At 24.7% G+C, this 23,913-nt stretch overlaps 4 protein-coding genes across 10 annotated transcripts; all 4 read right to left on the bottom strand.

Moving 5' to 3' along the window:
* Window positions 1-1,266: 1,266 nt before the first annotated feature.
* On the bottom strand, window positions 1,267-7,597 carry LOC126899007 (lysophosphatidylserine lipase ABHD12-like). 7 transcript variants are annotated; one of them, XM_050673470.1, is made up of 10 exons: window positions 7,476-7,597; window positions 7,092-7,235; window positions 5,307-5,425; window positions 4,461-4,566; window positions 2,984-3,177; window positions 2,654-2,786; window positions 2,480-2,597; window positions 2,196-2,357; window positions 1,456-1,577; window positions 1,269-1,376 (listed from the first exon to the last, which is right to left on the bottom strand). In XM_050673470.1, exons 2-10 carry the CDS (start codon window positions 7,115-7,117, stop codon window positions 1,340-1,342), a joined length of 1,017 nt encoding a protein of 338 aa, XP_050529427.1. In that variant the 5' UTR covers window positions 7,118-7,235; window positions 7,476-7,597; the 3' UTR covers window positions 1,269-1,339. The 7 variants fall into 7 exon arrangements, with proteins under 7 accessions (XP_050529431.1, XP_050529428.1, XP_050529427.1 ...); XM_050673476.1 differs by lacking the exon at window positions 7,092-7,235 and adding an exon at window positions 4,627-4,720 and having other exon boundaries at window positions 1,271-1,376; window positions 7,476-7,591; XM_050673475.1 differs by lacking the exon at window positions 7,092-7,235 and adding an exon at window positions 4,627-4,831 and having other exon boundaries at window positions 1,271-1,376; window positions 7,476-7,591.
* A 714-nt stretch (window positions 7,598-8,311) lies between these two features.
* On the bottom strand, window positions 8,312-9,115 carry LOC126897870 (S-phase kinase-associated protein 1-like). Its single transcript, XM_050671801.1, has one exon. The coding sequence runs from the start codon at window positions 8,912-8,914 to the stop codon at window positions 8,426-8,428; it is 489 nt and encodes a 162-aa protein (XP_050527758.1). The 5' UTR covers window positions 8,915-9,115; the 3' UTR covers window positions 8,312-8,425.
* Window positions 9,116-9,816: 701 nt separating this feature from the next.
* Window positions 9,817-13,526, bottom strand: LOC126897869 (zinc finger MYM-type protein 1-like). Its single transcript, XM_050671800.1, has 4 exons — window positions 13,367-13,526; window positions 12,967-13,086; window positions 12,470-12,608; window positions 9,817-12,207 (listed from the first exon to the last, which is right to left on the bottom strand). The coding sequence occupies exons 2-4, from the start codon at window positions 13,082-13,084 to the stop codon at window positions 10,014-10,016; spliced, it is 2,451 nt and encodes an 816-aa protein (XP_050527757.1). The 5' UTR covers window positions 13,085-13,086; window positions 13,367-13,526; the 3' UTR covers window positions 9,817-10,013.
* A 2,834-nt stretch (window positions 13,527-16,360) lies between these two features.
* Window positions 16,361-23,913, bottom strand: LOC126897808 (transcription initiation factor TFIID subunit 3-like). The gene is made up of 9 exons (XM_050671678.1): window positions 23,635-23,913; window positions 23,179-23,460; window positions 22,900-23,023; window positions 21,498-22,791; window positions 20,469-20,636; window positions 19,078-19,175; window positions 18,429-18,888; window positions 17,562-17,662; window positions 16,361-17,231 (listed from the first exon to the last, which is right to left on the bottom strand). Exons 1-9 carry the CDS (start codon window positions 23,804-23,806, stop codon window positions 17,093-17,095), a joined length of 2,838 nt encoding a protein of 945 aa, XP_050527635.1. The 5' UTR covers window positions 23,807-23,913; the 3' UTR covers window positions 16,361-17,092.

Genomic DNA, 23,913 nt, shown 5'->3' on the forward strand with positions numbered 1-23,913 from the left:
TTTTTTATGAGAAATAATATTTTTTAATAATCCCTTTTTCATTCGACATACTTTATCTTAATCAGGATATTAATAAGGAACTAGCAGATTATGTAGCTTTTTATAAACACCTTATGTATTTCCTTTTCATTTTATATCAATTTTATGATAATCTAACTCTTTACCTTCCCACAAAGGAAGGATTCAAAATAACTACCTTTTTACAAAACTCAACTTTTCAAATTAACTGTTAAAAATGTTCCAGGAATACTACGTTATTTAAATACATGTTAAAATAAAGCTTAATTTATGTACTAGAAATTCAAAAAAAAAATTTGGAACGACTACTTATTTTTTATGTGCAAATGGTAGTCAATGTAGAACAAATATAGGAGTTTAATTTTCTTTTGAAATAATCTTGCACGCCCAAAAAAAAACTGAAATGACGCCCCCAGGATAATGTACCCAAAAATTACTGCGACGTCTACGAGCAATTTTCGATAGTTAAGAGCCTTGTCATTGGAATCGTCAGAATTATCAAAAAGTAAATTATACTAATTTAAAAACCAAAATCAAAGAACAATCAAAAAAATTTATTTAGAATAAAAATCAAAAAATAAAAATTTATTATACAAAAAAATTGATTGGAATAGGACAATAAAGTATATTTAGTATATTAAACAAAATAAATCTGTCTATGTTCAGTGTTACGTTTCTGTAATAAACGTCAATAAAAGTGCTGACCTAATGATTATTTATAGTACTAGAAATCAAAATTAATCAAATTTTAAATTTAATAAGTAAGGTAATTATTGTTCCAGCGTCTAAAATTTCTTAACAAATTTTCGATTCAGATGGAATTTTTTGATTTACAGAATAAATTATATTTCCCGATTCTGAACTTTTTTGATTTTACAGACGAATTAAACAATAAATAGAAATATATAGATAATATTTAACAACGACATATTGATAAATATGATCAAATGGTGGCGAATTATGATTTGCTCATAGAAGCTCAACTTAAAAGTAATGAACAAGGAATAAATTTATTTCAAGAGTAGATTAGATAGGTCTATTTTATGATAATATGTTATGAATTTTAACTAAATATACAAAAAATATAAACATATTTCATGTACTACCATGTATAAAATATGTACATCAACGTTTCGACAATAATTAAATTGTCAAATTTATAAAAAAAAATGATTTTTGAGAAAATTATAATATATTCAAGAGCTGGGATATGCTAAATTAAAACCCAAACAACTAATAAATTATCTATTGAATTATTAGATTAAAATTTGTTTATTAAATAAATTAAAAACGTTACAAAGATCAACAATTGTAAAACAATTTAAGGATTATTTTTTATTGATTTATCCATAAATTTTCTGAAATATAAATTAAAGATATTGATAAAAAAGATAAATTTATCTATAAATAAAATTATAAATATCTCAAACCACTTACTTAATTTTATTTCCTAAATCTTTGTCTTTGTAAATAAAAAAATGAGAATATTTCAATTTAGAATCATATGAAATTAATTCTGTGGTAGAATTCACTCTATATTTTGAAAGGTGATCAAACAACTATAATAGATAATTCAAGATAAAATTTTATCAGTAAAACAAGTTAGATACAATAATGCAGTATTAAAATCATAACTGCTTAAAAATAGGACCATGCCATTTTATTTTTTAAAAATATAAAAAATAGTTTGTAACAAAAAAAAATAGTAATTATTTATTGTTCAGTCACATAGATATCAAACATTAATGTAATTAAAATAGTTTTGCAATCTTAATTTATTTATTACAAAAAATACAATAAAAATAGAAAAACTATTATTTAATTACTTTATATACAATGGCAATAATATATGCAATAAATTTTAAGGCTTTAAAAGAAAACATTAGGAATTTTTTAATTTGAAAAACTACAGGTTCTATTTGACCTGTATTTTTATTTGGGTTACAGATTTTACTATTGAGTGATATATCAATTTTGTTAAATGCTGAATGTAGTCAAGCTAATGATAAACTTTTTAAGGCGATATTTTTAGTTATTATAACTGGCCATCAAAATATTTAAATTAAAACAACTTTGTTTTATAAGAAAAATAAAAGCAGAATATAATTTGGACAATCACAAATTTGAAATGTAATAAATTAGTTAATTTTAATTATTATGTACAATAAAATAATTACTTTTTTTCCAAGCTTGTAAGGGACTATTATGTCATCATGAGCATGTAAAATTAATATAGGCATTTTAGTATATTTTAAGTTTTCTTCGGTATTGAAAACAAAACCATTTTCTGCAATTGGATAAACAAAAAAATATCCAAACCAAGGTAAAAAGTTATATAACTGTAAAATTAACAAAAAAATTAATATGGTATGTGAATATCTTTATATATTAGTCTTTAGGCTAAAAAAAATTAATCTATTCCTTTCATAAATAATATTGAGAGTAAACGTGCATGTTTTACTTTAGCAAGTGGAAATTCTTCAATTGCTTCACTTAATTTGGAAAATGGTGCATCTAATATAAGTCCTCCTGAAATAAGATTATCTTTTTCTAATAAAGCAAAAGCATGTGCACCTATTCTATAAAAAAAATATTGTTAAATAAAATTAATATATCGAAATATTGATTAAATTACGCTGTGCCTAATGAATGACCATAACCAAAAATTGAGGATTTATTTGCTCGGTTGTAAACCCATTTGTATAGATGAACAACATCCATGACTAAGCCAAGTTCATTTGGTGTAATATCGCTGGAATCTGCATAGCCTAAGAATAAAATATTAAAATATAGTAGTATAATAAGAAACACAAATAATGCATATAATATTTATCAAAATAATTAATTCAAATTTAAATAACTTAGCCCACAAATTATAACTCAAAACAACTTCAAAAATGAAACAAAAGAGCCAAATTATATATGTAAAAAATTAATTAACTTAATTTATGAATTTTATACATACTTCTGTAATCTAAAGCAATCACATGACAATTAATATTCTGTAAAACACTATACAATTGACCACGATAAAAATTTGCTCGATTATCTGCATTCCCATGCATATATATAACAATTGATTCTCCATGACCTAACAGTAGTTCATAATTTTCAAAATCATCCTCGTAATTTTTCAATAAATTATTTGGTAAAACATGCCTACATTAATTAAATTAATTTTAGTAGGTTTTTACAAGACAGAAATTTGACTAAAAGCTTGATAAAAATTTCTTTTTTTTTTCTGTTTTAAATACATTAAAATATTGAAAAAATAATACATAAACAGAATGTTTTTTTTTATTATAACCCAGTCAATTGCTTACAAAATTAAAATAATTAAAAATTTTTTTTTTTTAGTTTCATATTATTTTAATATTATTAACCAAGTAATATTTTTTAAGTTTATCCCTTATAAAGGTGTTTTTTCAAATGGAAACACATATTTTGAATTTAATAAAATGTTTGAGTTTTTAATTTAATTGTAAATTGCACTTGAATTTTTATAAAAATTTATTTTTATATTAGATATAAAACTTTAAAGTTCCAAATTTTTAGATTAATACACATGTATAATACACAAATATTTTGATTACAAATACTGGTAGCTAATGGTTTTTTATGATGTTGCTATTATTAATAGATATATTTTCTGTATTGTCAGTTTGTGTATTTATAAACTCACAATAATGTGCCTTACTACTATTGATAATAAATGCTACGTATCTGCGAATATTAATAGAACGTATTAAGTTTTCGTCTATTTAATAATATTAAATTTTTCATTTATAAGTTGGCTTGTTTAAGTTTATAAGGTTAAAATACAGTACTTTAGAGTTCAAAATGAGCAAAAATTTCATTAGTAATTTATTTTTGGAAATGAATTATTTATAAAACTGATTTATTTATGTGAATCTATTAAGAATGTAAATTATTTACCATTTTTATAATTAAAAATGTATCTGGTTAATTATCATAAGAACAGAAATTACTAAAAGTCAATGACTAGTTGTAATACTTGAGTGTGAAAGCTTTAGTGCAACTTTTGATCCATACAGATTTTTATTTTTAAATTTACGACCATATGTTTTAAATTAACTAGTAATAATTTTGAATATAGACCATTATATACTTATTACACCCAAAATCACATCTTGAATAAAAACTTTGGAAGGTTATATTCATAAATTCTTGCTCTAAAAATATTTCATATAACAATAAATATAAATTTCCAAAACCCCTTTCTTTATTACAATGATACTGTACACATAATTATAGTACAAGAAACAAATATTGATAGCTTTGAAGCTTTTTTTTTGGTAAGAAGCTTAATTATTTAATATTTTTAGAAGAACTTAAAACTTATACAACCCGGTGAATATAATTCAACTCATTGTTCAATGAGATGATATATGAATAAGCTATCCATTTTATTTATATCTTACCAAACTCCTAATGTTACATTGTCCATGGTTGTAAAATAGAAATTTTTAGTTCCTTTAAGTCCAATCTGGTGTGGATGACTTAGCTTTTCTTTAGGTGTAACAGTTACTGAAATTTTATAGAAAAAATGACATAAGTTAAAACACATACATAAGAAATGTATATTACATTATTTGCTATCAATATTTGTATTTAATATCACTCCACCAACAATGATTGTCCAGTACACAAATTGGGTATGGATTCCACAAAAAAATTTTTCCTTGCAACATCAAAATAATTTTATAGACTTTTATTTTACCCATTACAATTTGGGGTGATAGACACAATAAAAATATATCACACTAATAAAGCAGCATACACAACATCCAAACTAATTAATGCAAATTATTATATACTTATACAATCATACATAATAATTATTTTAAACCTTATATTATTATTAAGATTATTTTTTTGTTTAATGCTATTAATTAAATTATCTTTAATATTACAATTATTTTAAATAAAACATAAAATTCTTAAAAGTAGCAATTTTTGGAGGCTTCAATAATTTTAAAGTGGCTTTACTGTGGACATTGATTGTTTTCCTCTTGCAGTGTTTAACATTCTTTCTTTCAAGCTATTACTTGTATTAGAGAGAATGGTAAACCTGCATAGTCCAGTGTGATGAAATCAAATATCATATTCTACACATCAAAATATGAAGACCACCAATACAAAAATTATAATATTTCAAGAGAATTTTAGACTGAACGAAGAGTTTCTCTTATTTTGTGATACACACATTTAAGACAATAAATAATATTTACCATTTATAATTTTTAAAATTTAATTGAAAAAATTACCATCATTTGCAAGAATCATTTCTCTTTGAAAAGATGGAGAGTACCGAAATACAAATGGTATTATAATATATATAATTATCAATATTAGACCAATTACACTTGATATTACACAACACGTCCTAAAAAAATAATGTATTAATAAATTGTTTAATATTAGCACATTAAATTTAGTATCATTTAGTAACAAAAGTATGGTGAAAAATAATAAGTAGTAGAAGGAGATTTTAAATAATGACCAGTAATATGGTAATAAAAATTTCATTAACAATATTAAATTACTTTTTTTTGGTAATTAAATTATAATACTAACTACTTAAAAAATAAGAAATTAAACAACTAAAAAAGTACTTAATATAACAAGTAATTAAGAAAGTTACATTACTTTTATGTTAAAAAATAACTTAATTATAATGGAAATTACTTTTTTCATTTATATGAAATTTATTTAAATTATTAAACTTACACCACTAATAATTCTCAATTAACTCAAGGGCATATTTAGAAATTCGTAATGATAGAATGAGGCACAAAAAGATTAACTAACAAGCTACTACAAAAACTTTTTATGGCCATTTTTTACTCATTTTCAGATGATGAAGAGCAAAAAGTTTTTATATTTCTCCGTCAATGGAAGGGACATGACTTGTTCTTTCTAAATATGCCATTGATATAACTAGATTCTTTAAATAAATTTTGAAATAAAATTATAAAAATAAAATTATTAATAATATAAAATATATTATAATAAATTGAATAGTATCATTTAAGTTTTGATAATTATATTTAGGCGTATTTACAAGGAAATTGTATTAAAAAAAACCCTTCTCAATCACAATAGCATTTTTTTAAATTATGTTATAACTTTTAATTTTATATTAATGTTATAAAAATGTTTTTATAACAGAATTCTTTTAAATTGTTATCTGGAAAGAGGAAAAGATTTTAAAATACCATTATTTTGAAAACATTTTTTAACGTTAAGCTCCTACTTAAAGGCAGTGTAAACATTTAACATAAACTGCTTAAAATAAAGTAATTTTTTAAATTACCCTTGAATAATTAATTTAAATTAAAATTAAATTACTTTTTATATTAATAATCAGAACTAAAATTACTTTATAAGTAGTTTCATTACTGTAACATGTAATTCAAATTAAGTTACTACCCAACACTGTTTATTAGTTGTTAGGGGCAAATCTAGAAGTTTTGTTCCGTTTGGATAGCAACATTATTAAGTTTTTTGACCTGGCAAACCTTTTTTGGCTCATAACTCTTTATGATACAATCAACATATCCTATAGAGATTCTGTAGCACTCTAACACCCTTTATTACATTCTTTTAAAGAAATATTTGTCATTTGGTTGATTTTTAAAAATTTATATACATTAAGGTATATATTACTTTTAGTTCAGAAAAAAATTCTTAATGGTTATTTAAGTACAAAATATTTTATTTCAATGACTTTATTAATATAAATGTTATTACAATAAAGTTAATTTTAATTTTAAAAAGTATTAAAATTATAATTGTTGCATTTAGAATTGTTGTTAATAATACATGGTATTATCACAGAATAAACGAATTATCTATTCTGTAATTTTATAGTAAAACATCAACAATACAAATTCAACTTCAGGAAAAAAATCAATAGTAAATTTGGAAATAAGCATAATGAGGACTTTTCATAAGTTTCATTTACTTGTTAATTTTTTGAATAGTTGATTTAATTCTTATTTAATTTATCATTTATTTTAATTCTAATCTTCATTGATAACTATACTGACCGTTTTACACAGCTATTACATGACATCTTCAAAAAAAAGATTTAGTTTAAATTGACAATATCACGTTTCTGGTTAATTTGAATATTATCAATTTATTTAAAGTTATACATATATTGCTCACTCATTATTTAATATTAACATTCACTGTAAAAATTAACCAATAATTCTTAGTTGTAAAAAATTATGTTATTTAAAATGATTATATATTAATTGAAAATGTTCGTATTTAGATGTGATTATTAAGTATTAAATAGACAGAAAAAAAACTATTGAAGTGGAGGAAAAATTTTGTCGCCTTTGAACTTATTAAAGGATTATCTAGTATTTTTTTATTTTTCATTATAATAAAGTTATTTCAGCTTTAATAATCGCTATATCACCTACAGCCAGTATATTCTAGCTATTGATTTTCATATTAATTAAACAAGCACAGCCGGCATAACACATATTTCAGTGGATTTCAATAAATTATGTACACTTAAGAAAATAGTCAATCGATTTCTTATCAATTTTTTGCTTAAATAAAAAATTAGTTTTTAATGGTTCATGGAATAAATTAAATATTTCGAAAACAACGATGAATAACGAAAAATTAATCTTTGTTGAAATATTTATATTTCACAAGCCAATAGGAACTTAATTAAATTTCTATAACAAAACATATTAGTTTTTTTTATTTTAAAATAAATGGACCATGATTTTAAACACAAATTATATTGTGTATGATATTTATTTTTAATTTTGGGGGTTTAGGCATTTAATACCTAAAATCAAAAAAAATTAATAAGCTGGAGGATTTTATAAAACATATATCATAGAGCCTCTCGCTTCTTAAACATAGTCGTAATAATTGGAAGTATTTCCTTTTTTTATAAATACAACAGAATTTTTTCGGTATTTCTATGTCTCTAATAACTCACTTAAGTTTATATCATTAAGTATATATTTAAGTTCTAATACATGACTAAATTAAAATAGAAATTCAGTAAAATAAAACAAAATTTTTTTTAAAAAAAAGTTTAATTAAAAAAAAAAAATGAAATTATAGTATAAGTTACATAGCAAATATTACACGAATTAGGTAGTTTTACATACATTTTTAAAGATACTAATTATAAGTAAAAAAATAGTACATACGACATGATTTCAACAGTTGTTAAAATTGTACAAGTCAAAATATATCAAAAACTAAATTTTAAAAAACTTCTTTTTTTCTATACTAATTTACAACATTTTAGTTAAACTACAAACATAAATATGTTTACTAGATAATTAAAAATATGTGTAGTTTTATCATTTGAGAGTACATACATCAGTCAAATCAAATGATAAATTCACTTTTCTTCACACCATTCATTTTCTTTGCGAACTTGTTCCTCTTCGGCAGCTGTAAAGTCATTCTTAATATTAAATGTTTTCCTTATTTCTTCTGGTGTTTTTCCTTTAATCATGTTGGCAACAGTTTTACAAGTTACATCCAGCAACCCCTTAATATCTAGATAGTTGGCAGCCAATATAAGTTCAAAGAGAGTACCCTGATCAACTTTCAAAAAATCAGCATCCCAACTGGTTATATCATCAGTTCGCTTTTCCCGACCCTCATCATCTTCAACTGATGGTGGATCGTCTTTATGATAAGTTGCCCATTGAATGACTTTTTTTAGTATTCCAGCGTTAACATTAGGTAATGGTACAATTTCTTCATCTTCTTCTTCCAAACCCAAATCCTCCACCATGGTTTTGATAGTAACTGATGCTTTAGCTATCTCAAAATCAACTTGAAAAACCTCACCATCAGAACTTTGTAATTTTATCATAGGCATTGTCACAATTTGAAATTATTTCAATTAAGAGTATAAAATAATTAGCCCGTAAAACGTAGCTTAAACGAAATTATATTTTTCTTATTCAATTAATGTTAACTTGACATTTTCCGAATATATGCTGATTACTAAATGAAATCATTGACAATGCAAGAACGGACCGAGTTTGAGGTTTTATCACACACGAACTAACATTTTAACAAGGGGTCCATTTATTGCATAATCAAATTTATGATAACGCCTCTTGTAGAGTGAGGGAGCGCTATGATAAGCGTCTATCTTTCTTCTTCATTTTTGTACGCGATCCCTTGTATTGTTAGTGTAGGAATAGCCAATGTTCCTTTCTACTTTCTATGAATGAAATACTATCATTGGAATAGCGTTATATTCAGGGGCGTCATTTGGTGGAGGTGGGGTATGGGTGTGCGGTTGCATCCTTACTAAAAAAGTCCCAATTGGTCGGCAAAAATAATGCACCAATTTTTTATACATCAATTTGCACAGTTTCACTATGCGAGAACTAATAGTTCAGCTATTATTATCAATATCTTTGCTTCTTATTTATAAAACCCACTTCTTGAAAATTTAAAACAGATTAATCTGCTAACAGATGCTTCAAATCATGGTGACAAAAAAATATTTCTAGTGTTTGTACGTTATTTTGACCCATACATTGGTAAATTAGTTAAATTGCTTGAGCTTGAATCTCAGCCTGGAGAAACGTCTGATACTCTTGTTAAATATTTGATAAATATTCTTACCAAATTTAATTTAAAAAATAAACTTTCAGCATTTTGAGGTGATAACACTAATTGCAATTTTGGAGGATCTGCTTGAAGAGGAACAAATAATATTTTCCATAAATTACAGAGTTAGGACGTAAACAGGCCCGTATTTATAAAAATTGCCCCCCCCCCCCAAAAAAAAAAAGAAAATTTTTTACTTTATTGGTATTACACAATTGTAGTAGAAAATAGGTACATTAATATAAAATAAAACTCAGTAATAACTAATAACCAATATATTATTTAAAACATTCTTCAAAATAATAAAACAACTTCAAAAATAAAAATATTCAATTGTAATTTCATAACTTTTCTTAAACTTTTCTGCGAGATTGTTTTGATGCAAATGATTTAATAATATCATCGTAGTCAATCATTTTGGTTATGGATGACTCAATGTTTAATATGGCTAAACTGTTCAATCTTTCTGATGACATGGTTGATCTTAAATATGATTTAATTCTCCGTAAAGTGGAAAATGATCTTTCCGTTGAACAATTAGAAGCAGGAGTACATAGAAACATTCGGAGAGCAACATAAACATAAGGAAAAATAGCTTCTATATTTTTTTCTTTAATAAATTTACACATATTAATGATATTTGTTGGAGGGTTTTTAATAGTTTTAAGTAAGCTCTGAAAATGAACACACTCGTTTTCAAATGTTTCATCCAAATCATTTTTGTATATTTTTCTTAATTTTTTTGCACCATCACGAACTTCTGAGGTTTTTTGTTCACTAATATTTAAGAAAAATAAGTATTTAGATATTATATCATCATAAGAAATTTTTCTTTTTTTTAGTTCTTCTATTAAATTATCACAAATAATGTAAATGGTATTAATTTTAAAATTTTCGCGTCCGTTGAAAATAGCATCTGGTTCAGTAGATTCATCATTACGTTTCTTACGTTTTCTATTTTTGTGTTCATAGTCAGGAATTAAGTCATCATTGTCAAACATAGCTTTTGCCAACTTTTCATAATCATTAAACATTGATCGTAAAGTTTGAACGTATTGAATTAACGAATTATACAAACTAACTACAGTGCTTATATCAATATCAACAGATTGTAATAGAAGACTAGTTTTGTTAAATGTATGTAAAATATCACTCCAAAATACAGTCATGTATGCTGTTTCTAATTTATTCATTTGTCTAATTAAACCTCTGGCTTCAGACCGTACAAATGGTTTTTCATAATCATCATTTATTAGTTCTTCTAATACTTGTTTTATAGAATTCCAGTTTTTTTTTAAGCTATGGCAAGCGTCTTCTCTTGCTGACCATCGTGTAGTGGATAAACTTTTTACAGTTGAGATAGAATATTGACTTAATTTATGCCATCGATGTGTGGATGAAGAAAAAAATACAAATATATTTTGAATAAAAAGAAAAAAATCATTTGCTTCTTTACAGCAATTTGCAGCACACGATCCGACTAAGTTTAAAGAATGTGCCGAACATGGTACAAAATCAGCTAATGGTGAAACTTGCTTTATTCTTGCTTGAACTCCTGAATAAATACCAGACATATTTTTAGCATTGTCATAAGATTGACCTCTCAAATAACAAACATCTAAATTATATTTTTTTAAAACTGATAAAACTGATTCTGCTAGATTTTCTGATTTATGTCCAACATTTTCTAAAAAACCAATAAATCTTTCAATTGGCTCACCGTTTGATAGCACATACCTGATAACGAAAGACAGTTGATCAGAGTGTGATATATCTGGAGTGGAATCTATGCTGATAGAAAAATATTTCGATAATTTAATTTCATCAACTATGGTATTAATGACTTTTTCAGACATGATTTTAACGAACTGTTCATAAGTAGAAAATGATAAGTAGGAAGTATTACCTTTGCCAGGGTTACCATACTTAGATATGTGTTCTGATAGAAGTGGGTCGTACTCTGCAAGTAATTCCATCATCATAATAAAATTTCCAGTATTTGAAGTAGATGATCCAAATTTTTCTACATCACCTCTAAATGATAATCCATGACTTGCCAAACTTTTAATAACCGAACAAACCCTGGTCAGTACACTAATCCAATATTTTTTTTCGGTTTCTATTTGATGTATTAGTTTTGAATTTATTTTACTTAAATCTGATGCAAGTTCTTTCATTTTATAAGAACATAGTTTGTGTTCAGGTGAATTTTCATGGTAAGAAATTTTTTTAGGGTGTTTCCAATCTGAAAATCCTTTTTTTGAAAAATTAGTTTTATTCTCAAATAAGAGACATGGAACACAATAAATTGACCCAGTACTCTCAGAATAAGATAAATAATTTCTTTGACATGTTTCACCATTGATTAAAACAGTTTTGAAAAAATCTATATTCAGATATCTAAAATAGTTACGGAAATGCCGTTTCTTTACAACTCTGTACAATCTTTTTGAAGCTGTAAATTTAACATCTAGATTTTGGCTAAATCCATTTTTACAGATATATTGCCTCGTTTGTTCATTTATACTCCACAATGCTGGATCCAATCTTAAATAAAAATAAAAATGAAAATTACTTATTAATTTAGAAATAGTTACAATAAGAATAACATATAAATGCATTTAATATATTAGAATATTTAACCTAATAAATTTTTACTTATTTTACCTATTATTATTATTTTGTATTTTGTATAAAATTAATTCTAATAAAATAATTAAAAATGTCTAATGAAGATAATCGTCAAAAACTAAGTAAAGTAAGAATTTATTTAAAAAATATAATTTTAATTACAGTGTTTTAACTTTACCCAGGTATATCAGTAGAATTTGGTTCTAATAAAATATTTATATGCTCTGACACGCATGGAGGTTCTGTATCCAAATTATTACAAAGAGTTGTAAGGCCAGCTTGACGTTGTTCAGTAGATTTATTAACCATACCTGACTCTGAGTAGAAATATATAATGATATAATCAAAAATTATAAAAATACTAGTTGTGTTTAACCATAGTTTAAATACAACACATTTTTTTATTCGATATATCTGAATACCTGATTTATATAATAATGAAATAACTAAAAACTACCTAATAAGAAAATTCATATAATTTGGAGTATAATATTTAACTTTTAAGCAATTGTTATATTTAATTATTTAAATTTCCGCAATAATATAATAATTAAGATTGGTTTGGTGTAATAATATTTGATTTCTTAAAAAAAAAAAATTAAACTTATTATGTGTTTATATAAATTTCATATTATTATTAGTTTACTTTACAGTGAACATAAATAAAATACTTACTTTTGAACATCGTGTCGATTTTAATAGTTTTTTGAACAACTTTATTCAAATTAAATTCTTTGAGCTTAGCTATTTTCTTGTATTCAGCCCCACTAAGCCTATTTCTTCTTGGAGCCATAACTAAGTAAAATAGGTATAAAACATTATTACAAATATAAAATGTACCGACCTATTCAAAATGTAAATTCGTGACTTATATGAGAAAAATTATATCGTAACTAATATTCCGCAACTCTTAAGAACAATAATTGTTTTTTTTCTAACTATTAGAATTAAAGCACAATTAACATTTTGTAAATAATTAATCATAATAGTCTTTACTACAATATAAATATTAAATACCATATAATACTATTGGTTTTATAATATTTTAAAATCAATGATAAATTATAATACTTACTGTTTTGAATATACACGCGTAGTATAAATGTATAATATTAATTAATAGTTAAAATAGATTGATTAACAGACCACGACACCACGTCAGTACTCGTTCATGAATAATGCACTAATAATTGTATTTTGATTTTTGTTATCGATAATATTATAATAAATAATAATACTTAATAGTAGTGTAAATTGTCAATAATCGGCAGTCGTAGTTTCGTAGCTCCTTATATCATGGGAATACCCCAATTGTATATTTTCTATTTTTAGTATGTATTTTTCATAGTCTACGATTCGTAGAACTAAATACGAATCATATGTTTACAACATCAATATGCCCAAAGCATTTTATTGACATTCGAGTTGATAACGAATAAAAACTTTATCAGAACTTTATTAGGTACATTCTACATTCAAAATCTATTTTGGTATAATTATATTATTATAGTTATTTTTTTATTATACTAATTATATATTATATTTTTGTATTATACCATTGATTATAGATAGTATATAATATCTATAATCTCTATCTATAATCAATGATTATACTCATTAGGTAAAATGAGCTACAAATAAATTTTACATTTTTGACCATTTCAATATTTTGCCGCCCCTAAACCTAATTTTAATATTGCCGCCAGGGGAAATTGCCCCTCCGAGCCCTCCCTTAAATACGGGCCTGGACGTAAATTAATTAGAATTAGTTGTGCTGCACATATTGTTCATAATACTATCAAGATGACTGTCGATTGCTTACGTATTGATATTGAACCCTAGTTATAAAAAAATATTCTTATTTCTATATTTATATTTGTACTGTTCGTGTAGAAAGCCTAAAGGAATTTTGTGAGTTTGTAAATATTGAATATAAATCAATATTAGACTACAGTAAAACAAGGTGGCTAGCATTTATACTAGCTATTGAGAGAATACTTCAAATGTATCCAGATTTAAAGTCCTACTTTCTAAGTCAAATAAATTGTCCAGTTTTATTAAAAGATTTTTTTAATAATCCATCTTCTGAAGTGTGGTTATATTTGATTTATTCTCAATCATACATATTTCATCAAATTAAAAAATAGAAGGAACTAAAGTTTCTGCTATAGAAGTTTTCCAAAATTTAAATGAACTAAAAAATAATTCGTATCAGAAATGTCAACATACTTTTATTCCTGTGTCAGTAAATACATTATTAAAAAAGCCAGCACAGTGGGGTCGTGGCATAGTTGGGTCGAGTATAGATGATATCTGACAGTGATTAAAATCACTATCATAAAAAACGCTTCGATGCAAATCTGTAGATAGTGTTTAATCTAAAAAAAAAAATTTACCAAAAAGTAGGTCAAGTGAGAGCTAAGAAAATAAATGATAGCTACAAAAAAAAACCACATAGTAAAATTATATTAATATGAATTTCTTCTCACGAGAAGAGACTACAGTAATGGTATCCATGATATTTATTGAAGTTATTGAATCTAAATGAAATACAAATCAAATGAGTTAAACATTTTTTTCTAACTCAAAAAAAATTAAGAAAAAATTCAGTGCCACAGTGTTACCGTCTCAGAAATCATACATCGCATTCGTCACTTCATAAAAATGGAAATTTAGCTAGTTCAAATTTTAAAGTTATATTTCTTGACTTCAAAGAAACAAAATAATTTAAATATGTTTAACTTTTTAAATTATGTCAATTAGATTGATATAATATTTATGAAAATCAGTGTAATCCCTTTATAATAAAATAAAATACAAAACCAAGAATTTTAACACAAAAATAGCATATTTTTGAATACGGTAACTATTTTCACCATGAAGACAAAATAAAGTCCGAAATTTTTTTTTTTTTAATTAAAGTATAGTATATAAGCTTTAATTTAAGATATATATAAAAATGTGCGACCTTCCGGAACATTTTCAAAAATTAAGTTGAAAAAGTAAATTTTTTGTGAAAAAGTTATCATTTCAAATCCCCCCCTGTGGGCAGGTTAAGTGTCAGATTTACAAAAAATATATACCAAATGATAAGTAAAGATCTATATAAAAAAAATTATATTAATATGTTCATTTTTGAAAAATTTACGGCAGTTCTTAGTTGAAAAAATTTCGAAAATTAGCGATTTTTAAATTTGTAATTTTTTTGGAGGTTTCCCCCATTTACGGGGAACGAGGGAAATTTTTTCAATTTTTGAGGGTAATGTCTTCGACTAGATACGATTTGTGATCTTTTGACGTACGTTGAAAGAAATCCGTTCTACTCGCTTTGCTTTATAAATTGGTGTCTATAAGTTGCCCAATTATTCTCATTACAGTAATTAAGCGTATTTTACTACTGAAGCGCGTACACTCTTAAATGCATGACATCTTTAGAAGTTTCTATGAGCGTAATCGCGCTATATGACAAATTATTTTGGTTTTCCTGGAATATTCCTTAGTTAAGTAATTTTTAGTATACTTTATTAAACTTATTGGTATTAATAATAATTATTATATATTGTAAAACAATTCTATAGATCTATTTTGTCGTTCATCTATAATACTAAAATGAATATTTGCAACTAATCTTTGCGGTCTCCTCAAAATATGATTAAGTGATTACGGGAATGACTAAAAGTAACGAGTGTAGTCAAATATTTTTCTTGGGACTGGCCCTTTTTTTTACAAATAAAGAGTTAACTAGATTGTCTCATAAGTTAATCATGCTGATTTTATAATTAAGAAAAATCAAGTTATCAAAAGTAACGATAAAAAATGTATGACTTCTGATTGAGATCACAAACTGATGATTGAATGCCTACTTCGAAACGCCTTGATTTTATATACGAATAACTTGTAGAATTAAATAAATAGATTTTTCATTAATTGAATATTAATCTTTCAAATAGTCCATTATGTATGATTAAACATCAAATTGAAATACGATTTATTCTTAATAGTTAATATCAAATAAAGATAACAGGTACAGTCAACATTAATACAAATAAATGTTTAACAATTATTAAAATTAATTTCTACTAAGCATTAATCATTAAAATGAATAACGCCTTTTTTTACTTCACACAAATTAGGTAAATGATACTTTTACATAGTAGGTAAATATTATAGGCAATTATAATTAATATAATAAAATATATTTTTCTAAAAAAAAGTATTCTCATGAAAAAATAAAACAAATAAATAAAATAACGAAATAATAATGATGAAGGAAAATAACCTTTTCAAGTATAATTCAAACTATAACAATAAAAATGATGGCAACAACATAACATCATTGGGTGAATAGAGAAACAAAAACCAAAGTTTTAGTCACAATTAAATTAATAAACATAATAAATTGTATGCAATATTTAAATAACTTGCATGTTAAATTTTAAGTTATTGTACCATCATTTTAAATAATAACATAAATTAAAAAAAAAGAAGAAAACAAAAAAAGGTGGCTTATATGTAACGAGTTCAATTTCTAACAGGTATGTTAAAAAATAACATTTGTATCTAATAATGTATAATAGTAATTATAATATAAATATTTATATAATAACTTGAAATAATCCCTAGAATCCCAATAATAATTATAAATATATAGATATTTTTTTGGTAGTTTACTTTTTAACTTTGTCATAATGATATAAGGTTATAATTAGTAATTGTTTATAGGTTAAATGATTAGAATCAAAAACCACACAAAATTGAACAAATTAACAACATGTAAAGAACTTTTAAAAAAAGAAGAATTTTAAAGTGATGATGTTATTGATGTTTTCTTTTTGAGTGGGGGTCTACCTCGCTTGGACACAGCAGCACGTTTCACAGCTAAACACGTCATACAATACCAAACAGCACAATCAGGAGGACACTGAATACCAACACAAACCCTAAAATTGAAATAGTTGGTACAAAATTTAGATTGAGATATAAAGAAGTTTGTACAGATATCGTATAGGTGTCTCACCAGTTTCTGATATCTTTAATAACTTTTATTCAAACAAATATTTTATGTTGTTTTTTTAAAAATAATTTGTATAGTATTAGACTATATTAAAAACATTTGAATATTTTATTACTTGTCACTAATAATAAAAAATATGTTTTAATATAGTTAAAATTGTAAAAATTAATAATAATAAAAAAAAAAGTAGTTCAAAATATTTGTTGGATAACAATTTATTTAAGACCTGATAGGGCACTTGTATTTGTATACTTACCAGTGATACCATGCATCACATCCATCACAGCCAATCATTGGACTGCCATCATCTCGCTTAGTGCACGAAGGACACACCCAAACTTGATTACCAGCTTCATCCTGTGAAAGAAAAAAATTTTAATTTCCTTATACCTTATAAGAGTGTGAACTTTCTTTTTTCAAATGGAAACATACACATTTAATTTGCTTATTTATTAGATAATGATCTAATAAAGACTGGTCAATAATAACTTTTGGACTGGAATTTCAGAAGTTATTAACAATATAAAGTAAGATTAGAGATGAGGAGTAGCTGCTGCTATTTTTATCACTAGATATTTTTTGTGTTCATTCCTCTTCTCTTCTAACTATAAAAATATTAATGCATCTGAAATATTGGTCAAAAGTTATTTTGACCAGTAATTCCATAATTAAATCATTATCTCATAATTAAGCTAGTCAATTATATATATTCCCAATTGAAAAATAAAGTTACACACTTATAAAGTATAAGTGATGTACATAAATACATCATTGAAAAAAACATGTAATTAAAAGTAGAAAAAAGATAATCAATATTACTTTTTTTAGTGGCAAATAATAAAAATTCATTAATATATATAAATATATACGTCAAATACTAGAATATTTCCTATCCTATTGAAGAAATTAATTAAAAAAAAAAAAAAAATTGTAAAAAATACAAATGTAAAGTAAATTTTTAAAAGTTCTAATTATTTCTTTAAATGTTATAAAATAATATATGTAATTTACATTAATTTTATTTTCATTCAATTTTTAATAACTATAATACAATAAAATAATAACAAAAAAATAGTCTTTTTGATATTTTCTTTTTACAATCATTAATATATTTTACACTTACATAATAAAATGCAGCTGGAACATTTTGACGAGCAGCTGTTGACTTTTTAGAAGAAGATTTTTTTGAAGGTTTTGATTTAGGGGTTTTATTAGGCTTAATATTTGTGTTTGATGGAGAAATCAAAATTGTTTTTGTTGCAGAAGACAAATTGATTGTATCTTCATTTTTATCATTTGCAGGTGGTGTTATATTGTGAAAATTATCTCTAACAGAGGGGATTTTTTTTGATGATTTTGAGGAACGCTTATCTGTATTATCTCCACATAATTCTTTTTTTTCTGTTTGCAATGGTAGATTGGGTGAAAGGCATAGAGAACGGTCATCTTTAATTGAGTATTGAGGTGATTTTATAGACTCCATGTTTCTTTCTTCTTTTGGTAATTTTGTACGTGTGACATGAGATTCAGGATCATTAGAGCTAGGTGGAGATTTGCTATTTTTTACAATAGGTTTTATAACACTAAAATTGTATAAAAAAAATATTAGTTTAAGAAATTTAATTATTCTAAATAACAAATTTCTAAAAATGTATAAAAAACAATTATATGAAATCATTGATTCAATATTTTATTAGATCATAAAAATTTTGTAATTTATAAAAATGAAAAATAATTTTTTATTTCAAACATTGAAGTTTTTAGTAACTTACATTTTGCGCTGATTTGTAGTTGGTGAGGAATTTGACCCTGGAAGTTTGAGCTTTATTTTAGGGACTAATGATTCTTCTTCTTTATTTGTATTAATCTCCTAAACAATTTAATAGTAAAATACTTATTTAATTAAATGAGAGATCCTAAATAACTAAGGTACAACCTAAATTGTTCAATAATTGAAAAATACATTAATATATTTTTCTAAGATAATTACTTATATGTTTTAATTTAAAACTCAAATTTTCATTTTTAATAATTATAAATTATTTTCTTCAGGAGAAAAGGACATGAGACAATTTTTTAATATTTTTAGTAGTTATATTATTTTTGTTATATATTTTGATCTAAATGGAAAAATTTTAAGATAGAAACCTAAACTACTGCATGGTAGTTATTTTATAAATAACTACCATGCATATTTTTTTGATTTATTAATTCTAATAATCCTTTGTACATTATTAAGGTGTTAATATATTTTTTAATGAAAACATTGTACTAGCTCAAAAAAAAAAATTAACTAATTAAGAAAATGATTGGTTGATGACCATTTTGACCCATTATTTCTGAAGTTATATCTATTTTATAATAATGAACGGAAATAAATTATATGTTATGTTATTTTTATCATTACGAATTACTCTGCTATGTTCTTCCTTCATTATTTAAAAATATTAACTTCTAAAGTACTAATTCAAACATTTTTTTCGACTAGTCAATTTTTTTAATATATAATTTTTTTATTTTATTAGCTAGTTAAATGTGTTGCCAAAAAAAAAAAAAAAGTTGACACCCTTACAAAGCATAAAGGGATGAATATAATTATTATTTTCAGATTAATCGAGTGGCTAATATTAAATGAATGACTTATATACAACAACTTTATATCTCCGTAAAATTACAACATTAAATTATTCAATATCAATTTCATATTAAATTTAATAATAATAATTTATTCATGTATTATACTTTTAAATCATAAAACTCCTTATTACAATAAGGAAATAAAAGTTGATACTGCATTTGGAATAATTCAACAATTTCTTTTAAAAATTAAATACTACCTTCAGATTTGTATTGAAGTTTTTTTTATGATAGTGTTTTTAATCACTATCTGATATTATCTATACTTTTCTCAATTATGTTAATTCCTCACTTTGCCACAACACCAGTGTACTAGGTTTTTTATTGGTTTTCAATATATCTTTATTTCAGATTTTTTTTATACCAGTTATATTTATAGTATATTGTGTTTTTTGAGTTTGAACATTTATGTGTGTTACAATTTATAATAGTTACAACAGTACTGGGTATCATGCATATTCAGGTTCATATCTTCATTATAAATATATTGTTTCACTATAATTATTCATGATAATAACTAACTTACTTCTATCATACTCATGCTAATGTCATCTTTATTAGATTCAGCATCAGCTGAATCGGATTTATCTTTGAGTATTTTACCAAGCATTTTTTCTTCCTTCTTACGTTTTTTTTCCCTTTTTTTATCTTTTTTATCTTTCTTCTTTTTCGACTTTCTTCGTTCTTTTTTCCCCTAGAGTTAAAATACTTCACATGAATTTCAAAATTGTTAATTAAAATTTTATATTTATGTTTAAAAATATTAGTTAATATTAACATGGAATTTAAAGCAAAGAATATGAAAATTAATATTAAATTTATATTATATAACACAGCCTCTGGGAATTGACGGCCGGTTATAGAAAGTGTACTGGAAATTGTGTAAAAAAAAGGATTAGAACCTGTGACCCAAGCCGTCATAGAGACAAACCTTGCCACTAGTCCATCATGCATTTATGATTCAGATTTCAGTATACATTTATTTAGGTTGATAATGTCATGTGCTGCTGTACCGTGTCATATCAAAGGAGTAGTTCTATTTTTGTACATTTAAATGACACTACATTTTCATTAAAATTAATGATAAGTTTATAGATATACATATATGTATGTATTAAAAATATTTTAGTTAACTATTATAATACACAAAATGTATTATAATAGAAGGAGGGATGCTATACACATATAACTTTGTCTTATAATTTATTTAATATATGAAAACTATTAAGAGTTTTTAATAAGCTCTTTAACATTATTTTAGACCTGCCTTGCTACTCTAACTGAATTTGTGTTTGTTAAGTTAATTTTTTGGCCAATTTTTTGTCTATAAGAAATGTATTACAATCAATGCTAAAATTCCAAATAAGTTTAAAACTAATATGATTTCTGAATTTCACTTATTAAAGTTTCTATAAACTAGCAAAATATAATATTAAATAGGAAACTTTAGGGTTCTTCAATCAAGGAAGGTATTTTAAATGTAGTGAATTAGTTAAAATTAATAAATATTATAAAACACTGCCCAACTCATATTTCAGTATTATAAATTACTTACCTCTTCTACTATATCCTTTTTTTCCTTAACAAGTAATGGAGGTTGTGGTTCAATCTCATTGGACAAATGATAATCATCTTCCCCAGGTATAGTTGGCAAAAAATTATTAATTGGAGATTTTTCAATTGATTTTGTAGATATAATACTGCTAGGAGGTAAAGTATATTTGGGAACTAAAGGGTTTGATGCAAGTGCAGGTGGTATTGGAGGGGGTAGATTTCCAAAAAATGAAAACTTTACAGGAGATGGTGAAAGAGGTCGTATTTCATTGGACATTTTTGGTTTCTTCTTAACATTATTTATGACTGCATAATCTGAGAAGAATAAGTCGTTATCATGCATTACTGATTTTTGCATCTTCTTTCTTTTTTTAGGTACTGATTTTGATACATCTTCTACTTTATAATCAGATACTTTAGATGTACGGGTGTTATCTGAACATTTTTGACTAGAGAAAATTGTAGATTCAGGGATTTTTTCAGTGCTGTCTTTTTTTATATCATCTGAAGTTAAAATATTATTAGTATTTGTACTATTACTGTCAGGCTCATTACTAGATGTCAGAACAATACTGTTGCTCTGTGGTTTTGCAAGTTGTCGAATTGCTGAGGACTTATCAGATTTAGTTGAAATTTTTTTAAATATATTTAATTTACGTTTGTCTGGTTCAGAATTAAGTTTTTCACTGTCAGTTTTATTACTATCAAGGGTATAGCTGTTTTTGGAACGTTTATTTGAATTATTAGATAAAGGTGTATTACTTTGAGGAGAGTTGGAAGTAGTTGGTAAAGATCTATCAAATATTGCATTTAATGCATTTGTTTTTAATTTATCTCTATTTTTAGAAGATTGGTCATTGCGCGAATTATTATCTCGTCGTAATATTCCATTTCCTTTTGATGACTTTTTAGGTAGCTCATCTTTTAAATGTTTTTTACTAATTTTCGTATTATCATTTTTATTATTGTTACTTTCTAAATTAATTTTTTCTTTATTCATGGAATGGTTTGGTATCAAGAATTTTTGAGATGGTTTTTTAATATGACGAGGCTGGTGACTTTTTTCACTCTTTACTATAGGTAATTCTGTAGAGCGTGAAATATTTTTTGATGATACAGATGAACTAGTTTTTGAACTTAATGAATTAGAAGAAAATGAAGGAAGAATCAATCTAGATTCTGGAAGTCTACCTTCACGTGAAGGTGATAAATACCCAGATGTTGTCATGACCACACTAGATATATCCCTTAGTCGTCTATTTAATGGAACAATTAATCGATTGTTAATAGAAGACCTGTAAATAATTAATAATTTTAACATTAAAAAATATTTAATGTTCATTTTAAAACAGTTGCTTTTTTTTTAAATTTGTATAACTAAACAAATAATAAGTATATAGTACCTATCACCAACATTATTGGATGCCATGTTATTTTCTTGAACATTATTACCATCGAAAACATTCCATGAATTATTAGTTGATTTATTTAAATCACTGCCATCATAGTTTTGAGATAATTTTTCATCTAAATTAATTTATTTTGAATATTTATTAAATACATAAATGAATGAATTAAAAATACATATAAAAATTATTACTATATTATTTCTTAAAATAATACAAGAAGAAAATACTACACATTTTGTTAAGACAAATTCTATAAGCAATTATAAATTTTACCTAATTGTTGTTCTACATGATACATAGTCGGTAAGTGTTCATGTACATGAACAGGCCTTGTTACAATTTCTCTACTTCCAGGTTTCATCATATTCAAGGTACTGGACTTAGCTGGATGGGGATATTGAGGTAATGAATTATTCATAGTAGGATGTTCTATTTCACTATTTTGTTGGTATTTCAAATACTTTCTTATTTCAACTAAACGGATATGTCTATCATTAAAAGCCATAGTTACATCTTCAATATCTGGTATACAATTTCCAATTAAGTTAGTATTCGCTAAAAATGATTTTTACTATTAAAATATAAAATGTAATTTTAAAATATCAAAGACATATTCATTTAAAAGCTGAATGTTTAGTTGAACAGTGCAATTTTTGTATAAAATTGTTCATACTTGGAAAATGTTTTAAAATAGATGCATTGACACATTAAAATCTGTAATTTACTTACATATTTCGGAATACATTTTGACGGCTCGCGCTAACCCAGCACAATACTCGTGTAGTACATCAGTCATCGTCCTTAAAGCAGACCCAGAAGCTGTATCCCATCCAGCCTCCGCACATACACGAGCAACAGCAGCCGCCAACCCGTGCCTAGTAAAATCATCTTCGGAGGCCATATATTATTCTCCTCTCGGCTTCTGGGTGGCGGCAATTTTCTAAAGATTAAGAAAACACTAGTAAATTATGTTAATAAATTTTGTTAAAATTTTGATTTATTATCAAA

Source organism: Daktulosphaira vitifoliae, unplaced genomic scaffold, assembly GCF_025091365.1.
Source record: "Daktulosphaira vitifoliae isolate Bord-2020 unplaced genomic scaffold, ASM2509136v1 Scaffold_2, whole genome shotgun sequence".
NCBI lineage: Eukaryota > Metazoa > Arthropoda > Insecta > Hemiptera > Phylloxeridae > Daktulosphaira > Daktulosphaira vitifoliae.

Coding starts and splice junctions, on each gene's coding strand:
- LOC126899007 (XM_050673470.1), bottom strand. CDS start 7,117: ATGTCATGTAATAGCTGTGTAAAACG. Junction 2,787..2,983: donor GATTGCTTTAGATTACAGAA/GTATGTATAAAA, acceptor TTTTATTCTTAG/GCTATGCAGATTCCAGCGAT. Junction 2,358..2,479: donor AAGAATTTCCACTTGCTAAA/GTAAAACATGCA, acceptor TTAATTTTACAG/TTATATAACTTTTTACCTTG.
- LOC126897870 (XM_050671801.1), bottom strand. CDS start 8,914: ATGCCTATGATAAAATTACAAAGTTCTGATGGTGAGGTTTTTCAAGTT.
- LOC126897869 (XM_050671800.1), bottom strand. CDS start 13,084: ATGGCTCCAAGAAGAAATAGGCTTAGTGGGGCTGAATACAAGAAAATA. Junction 12,609..12,966: donor AATCGACACGATGTTCAAAA/GTAAGTATTTTA, acceptor ATTTCTACTCAG/AGTCAGGTATGGTTAATAAA. Junction 12,208..12,469: donor AATTCTACTGATATACCTGG/GTAAAGTTAAAA, acceptor TTTTTATTTAAG/ATTGGATCCAGCATTGTGGA.
- LOC126897808 (XM_050671678.1), bottom strand. CDS start 23,806: ATGGCCTCCGAAGATGATTTTACTAGGCACGGGTTGGCGGCTGCTGTT. Junction 23,024..23,178: donor TCATGTAGAACAACAATTAG/GTAAAATTTATA, acceptor AAATTAATTTAG/ATGAAAAATTATCTCAAAAC. Junction 18,889..19,077: donor ACTACAAATCAGCGCAAAAT/GTAAGTTACTAA, acceptor ATACAATTTTAG/TGTTATAAAACCTATTGTAA.